Source organism: Aulonocara stuartgranti, assembly GCF_965226115.1.
Source record: "Aulonocara stuartgranti genome assembly, chromosome: 22".
Classification (NCBI taxonomy): domain Eukaryota; kingdom Metazoa; phylum Chordata; class Actinopteri; order Cichliformes; family Cichlidae; genus Aulonocara; species Aulonocara stuartgranti.
In genome coordinates this window covers 22,218,337-22,224,327 of record NC_138957.1, presented here as the reverse complement: position 1 = coordinate 22,224,327, position 5,991 = coordinate 22,218,337, and the positions used below count along the sequence as shown (strand labels likewise).

General features: G+C 42.7%; 1 protein-coding gene and 1 long non-coding RNA gene across 2 annotated transcripts; one reads left to right on the top strand and one right to left on the bottom strand.

The window, feature by feature from the left end:
- The first annotated feature begins 1,029 nt into the window (after positions 1–1,029).
- Positions 1,030–2,630, top strand: LOC309698439. Its single transcript, XR_014274102.1, has 2 exons — positions 1,030–1,527; positions 2,366–2,630. It is a non-coding gene; the product is annotated as an uncharacterized lncRNA (long non-coding RNA).
- Positions 2,631–2,673: 43 nt separating this feature from the next.
- On the bottom strand, positions 2,674–4,638 carry LOC309698437 (uncharacterized protein). Its single transcript, XM_082520886.1, has 2 exons — positions 4,130–4,638; positions 2,674–3,240 (listed from the first exon to the last, which is right to left on the bottom strand). Exons 1-2 carry the CDS (start codon positions 4,387–4,389, stop codon positions 2,970–2,972), a joined length of 531 nt encoding a protein of 176 aa, XP_082377012.1. The 5' UTR covers positions 4,390–4,638; the 3' UTR covers positions 2,674–2,969.
- Between the last annotated feature and the right edge of the window lie 1,353 nt (positions 4,639–5,991).

The window sequence follows — 5,991 nt, the reverse complement described above, 5'->3', positions numbered from 1 at the left end:
CACAGCTGAAATAGGCGGCTGAACAGAAAAGCGTTGGTACCAACCACTACAGGGGTTTCATGACCTTGTGGGGGCTCAGGACAGACGAGAGCGAGGACGTTAAGGGGACCCTTGACACCTGCTACATCCTCAGGGAACTCTATCTCTACTACTACATACCCATGGTAGGGATAGGACTCAGCTGATAGGCCCCAGATGGCTAGATTGGAAATGGGCTGTATAGGGACTGTTGGTATGTTGGCTCTATACCAATCCTCAAAGATAATGGTCACTGTTGACCCTGAATCCATGAGACCATGGCATGAGATGTTATTGACCTTAATAGGAGCTATGGATGATGGACCGATAAGACCTTCCGGTATGTTGACACTTTGAGTTGGAACATTGGTAGTATTAACTCGGGCAACACACTGATCTTGAGCGTCTGTACTTTGACTTTGTCCATGTGGGCTCCCATGCACTTGATGAATAAGCTTTTTGATTACCTTTTGAGCATTCTCCGGAGCTGTACATTTGTTTGCAAAATGGCCATTTTCTCCACATCTGTAGCAGAAATTATCTGACTCTTTACTACTCTTTGGCTTAAAGGTAGATGACTTTGGATTAAAGTCTCCTTTGGACTTAGAATAATGGCCTCTCTCTTTTGCATAATAGTGTGGCTTTACTGACATTACACTTAACTGTGTTTTCAGCTCTTTGACTTCTTTTCTTAACTGTTGCACTTCACTGCTTGTGTCTGATTTCTCTTTTTTCTTTTCTCTGGACATCTTTTTGTGGCTTGACTCGGTAGAATGAGACTGCTTGTTGAGCTCTTTCAGCTTTTCTTTTAGCTCCTGAATTTCGGACTGAAAATCATGTTGCTGACAGCCTTTAGAGTCTGTTTCACTTGCTACTTGCACTGCATGCACATGCGGTCTCTGTGCTGGTTTTTTGAGTTTTTGTCTTGCAGCTTCACGCTCCTCTTCTTCTCGAATTTCTTTGAGTAGGCTTAAAAATGTCGGGGGATCATTTCGCTTATCTCTTACGGTGTGTTCACACCGAACGCGATGGACGCGAATAGAGCGTCAGGTTTACATGTAAAGTCAATGGAAAGGCGCGATGACGCGCGATTGCGGGTCCCGCGAAAATTCGGAAGCAGATTTGCGTCGCGAAAACGCCAAAACGCGTGAAACGCGCGTCAGTGTAGCGCGTCTGGCGCGTTTGACGCGCGAATAAAACCACGCGCGTGAGTTTTTGTGTTGCACTTTGTGCATACGCACGTTTCGCGTCTACCGCTCGAGTTGGAAAAATCTGAACTCCAGCGTCAAATCGCGCCGCGACAACCAATCAGGAGCCTGGTGATGTGGCTGTTACCTAGGTCAAAGGGGCAGATCCAGCCAAAGCCTTTCATACTTCAATGGAGGGGAAGGCTAATCAATGCGGTAGCAAACAACTCGGAGCTGTACAACACCAGCTGCTTTCAGTACCGAGACAGGAATAAAAAGGACCGAGCTTGGAGGAAGATATGTGAAGAGATCGGGCAACCTGGTAAGTTCATTCATTTCTCTTTTGAAAGTTTTCACTGACCCGGGGAAGCCGCACAAAAGCTAGCAAGCCACCGCTATTTTCCCACTGACGTACAAATACCGTTCTGCTTTTATGCATGTTATCATTTAGGAATATATTTTATTGTTTATTAATAAACAGCACACAGTGGTCCCGCTGTTCATCCGTCACTGCTTTGCTTTTTCGCTGATTTTTTATTGCACAGTACAGCATTGCATTCTGCAGCCTGATTGACAAATCTCCTGCGCTTGCCAAATTTATCACGTTTGGTTTTGATAACCATCGCGTCCAATAGAAAAAACAGCACAAAAACACCCATAACTATGAGCCTCATTCGGAAATAGACACCTGCACCGCGAGGGAAAAAGGCGCACGAAAGTGGCGGGCAGATGAAGACAAAATGCGGCATAATAATACTTTTACGTTTTGCAATCTACAAAGGTTTGCACTTTGAGAATCAATTGTGAGAACTGTGACCAGGGGCTAGTTATTCTGAGAACCCCTGCAATAAATGAGGGACCACTGTCTACTCTACGATTATTATATCGAACCTGTTAACATTTAATACTGTATTGATAGAACCAACTGATTCTGCAGCAGAGCATCCCCAGTCCCTGAGCTCCTGCTGCTGCACCCACAGATATGTACAGCAAGCACTGATACCTTTTTAGTCGGTGGGATTCCCTTGTGATCACCTTTACTAAATATCTACAACCAATCTGATTATATCCTGTTATTGTTTTTTTTTTTTTTCTCCAATGTTGAAATTAAAATCTAGTAGCAGCCTTCTCATTTCTTTGTGTTTTGTGCTGTTTTACAGGCCCACAGAGGAGGACGGCTCCGAGGCAGATGAGGGACGGGTCCCAGGACGGTCCATCGGCGGTGGAGCTGGCCATCCTGGAGTCCCTGAAGAGGCCACACCAGTCTCCAATGGAGCATTTCCTCCTCAGCCTTGTTCCTGCTCTGGAGAGCAGCTGGTCCTTTTTATTCCTGTCTCTCTGTAAATTCTTATATTTTATATATTTATGTTTAATGTTTTTCTGTTTGAGACTTTTAATATTATTTCAAATAAATGTTTATAATGACTAATGTCTCAGTTCTACTACACAGCAAATGTTGGCACACAACTTGACACATGTAGAATTTATTTCATATTATACTAATGACAAAATATACTAATACAGTGGGATGCAGAAGTTTGGGCAACCTTGTTAATAGACATTATTTTCCTGTATAAATTGTTGGTTGTTACAATAAAAAATGTCAGTTAAATATCATACAGGAGACACACACAGTGATATTTGAGAAGTGAAAAGAAGTTTACTGGATTTACAGAAAGTGTGCAATAATTGTTTAAACAAAATCAAGCAGGTGCATCAATTTGGGCACCACAAAAAAGAAATGAAATGAATATTTAGTGTATATCAATGTGTGTGTCTCCTATATGATATATGGGGTGCCTTTGTCTGGATGTGCTTCCCATCCAGAGCTGCACAGCACAGAGGAAAGTTCCAGCGCTCCTGGAATCCCTCTGTGATGGAGCGCCAGTCTCCAGGTGAAGGCACAGCCATGAAGTCGTCCACTAGACAGTCCCAGATGGCCGTCGCTGCCTGGGGGGTGATCTGGCTCACCGTGGACACACCGACTCTGAAACTGAACGCGATGGTCCTGAAGGAGTCCCCGGTGACAAGGAACCTGGACAAAATTGTTCAAAATCAGTATTATGTGTACTGCAGTTACAAAATACATTATTCAAATTCCAAAATACTTTTGTGATGTCAGATTTAAATCACAAAACATGAATCTTACATAAAACCTTTTGTAATTATAAGGATAATTACAAAATGTATATTAGATAATATCTAAAACAGTTGTGTTTTGTTTTAACTTTAACATATCATAATTTGATTGGTAGCAACTTTCACAACTACAGTGAGCCAATCACTCACAATTCCTAAACATGTCAATCAGGTAGGAATGAAGTGAGACATTAATAGAAATAAAGAGTTGTATGTTGACATGTAGCCCTTTCCTTGCTTAAATCATTAATATTTTTGAAAAATTAATCTGTGATAAGACATAGCTTATCAAGATAGAACCATGTAACTAGAGATGAACCAAACTGTTCACAGTTTTATCTAACTCTGTTTTAATAAAGGCTGTGACCCCTGCTATAGAGTCTGACAGCTGCAGGGATTATATACAAATATTCAACTATCCCAGAATTAAACCAGGTCTAAATAAAAAGGAGTGAGTATCACTACAAGGTTAACTCAGTGGTCCTAATGCTACAGTTTGATATCAGCAAACACCGAGCGCATACATTGATGTGACACCACAGCCATGCTATCATTCAAACACTGATAACAGCATAAATCGAATTAAATCGGGACTTGATGAGAGCTTCTGAGTATCACTAGAAATATTATAAAGAGTCGTCTCTGTACCACAGTTTGCTTTCAGTAAACACCGACAGCATTCACTGTTAGCATAGCACATCCATGTTAGCAGTGTATAACTGGATGGATTAGCATATTAGCACAGATATCAATAAAGGACTACCGTATTAAATAGTTTTACTAACCTCAGGCAGACGGACAGGCGCTCTGCAGGTGGGATTGAGCGTCTGTAGTTGGTGTCTAGGCGGGCAATGCTGGGACCGACGAGGGAAAGCAGGTCCTCAAACTGGCCGACGGTGATAGCGCTGGAATCGGCCGTCATCCAGGCGCAGCTCCTGGAGCAAGTGGTGAAACTCACCAAACTGCTCATGCCTCTGGAGGACCTGATGGACCCAGGTACGGCGAGGACGTCTTTTACGCTGCTGCTCTGCTCTCCACAGTACATAGAGAAGGGAGACTCTCTCTTCAAGCGCTAGCTCGATAGCTGCCATCTTGCAAAGATACCGGTCTGGCACAACTCCCTCCCACATTCCTCCCACATTTCCGGTTCACGCGCGTCAAAATATCATATTTTGACGCGCGATGGATTTTTCTTGGACACGCGTTGAGACGCGAATGTACACGCGTCAAATTAGGGGCGTTTGGGGCGTTTTATTCGCGTCCATCGCGTTCGGTGTGAACACACCGTTAGACCTAGCTGAAGCAGCATGAAGTCTGATTCAGTGGCACCTTTAATGAGTTGCTCAAGTCTTGCTCTGTTGGCTTCATCTACCTGTAGGCCTCCTTTTTGCACTACTTTGTTCAGTAATCTTTCCAGTCTCAGCAAGAAGTTAGACAAGCACTCACCTTGTCTTTGATGCATAGCTCTGAATGTGAGATACAATTCCTCACCGGATTCTGAGGTTCCAAAGGTACTTTCCAATGCCTGTAAGTAATCCATATGGTTTGCCATGGGATTAGACATGCGCACTGCTTGAATGATCTCCAGCGCTGGCCCTTTGAGACTCTCAATAATCCTTCTGCGTTTCTCCTTATCTGAGCACTCATACTCATCAGTCATGAACTTTACTTGTTCTAACCAGCTGTCTAAATTGTCTTCACCAGGTGGAGTAGGGTGGACTCCAGAGAAGATTCTAAACCGACGGTATGACTGGCTTTCATTTGGCTTGGACTGCAAAACATCTCCTACCGCCCGAATGATTGACTCAGGGTTGCTGTTCCATGAGGTGCTAGGATCACATAGTCTTTTAACATCCTCCAATGTTTTCCCTTCATCATGTAGAAATCTGTCCAACTTCTCTGTGAATAGGTCAGAGTTTGTTTCTTGTTCCGCAACAACTATTTTCCATTTACCTCCTTCTCTAAAGGAAATCACCTCTGGTGGAACTTTGGTAGGATCGACTTCTTGACGGCATTCACATAACATGGTCAGGGTTTGATTATTGGCATCAAACATTTTTCCTCTTACTCTTACCTTGCCCAAGGTTTTTACTTGTTCGAGTGTTTCTTCTACTGTGGATATTTCTTCCTCTTCAGACACTCCAAGAACTAGGATGGCATGTGCCTGATCAAGCCCTTCACCTCTGCACCAATTTGCAAGATTTGGTTGTGAAACATTACTTTTAGTGGCCATAGTTTTAACAACTTACTTTGTAGGGGGAAGACAAGAAATAAATTAAAATTACTTTTTAGGACCAGTGTGACTCTTAGTCACTTTAAGGTTACAGCAGATTTAGTGGCAAGTTAAAAGTTATATAATACAACAAAACAATCCCAGCGGTGCCTCCAATGTGTAGCACCCAACTCAAGTAGCTCTGGATTAACCCTCGGTTAAGATGGTGATAGTACTCTGAGTGGGGCCCTGGGTACGTTACTTATTTTATTGGTAAACAGGAGAAACGATAGCTAACCAGTTTTAACCTTTGTACTTATAAATCTTAATGTTGGCGGTGCCTCCACTTAGTGAAAATAAGGAGTTCTGTTTAATCTTCACTAAGAATAATGAATTTATCTAACATGCTAAACCTCTCTTTTACCTTTTTAATAA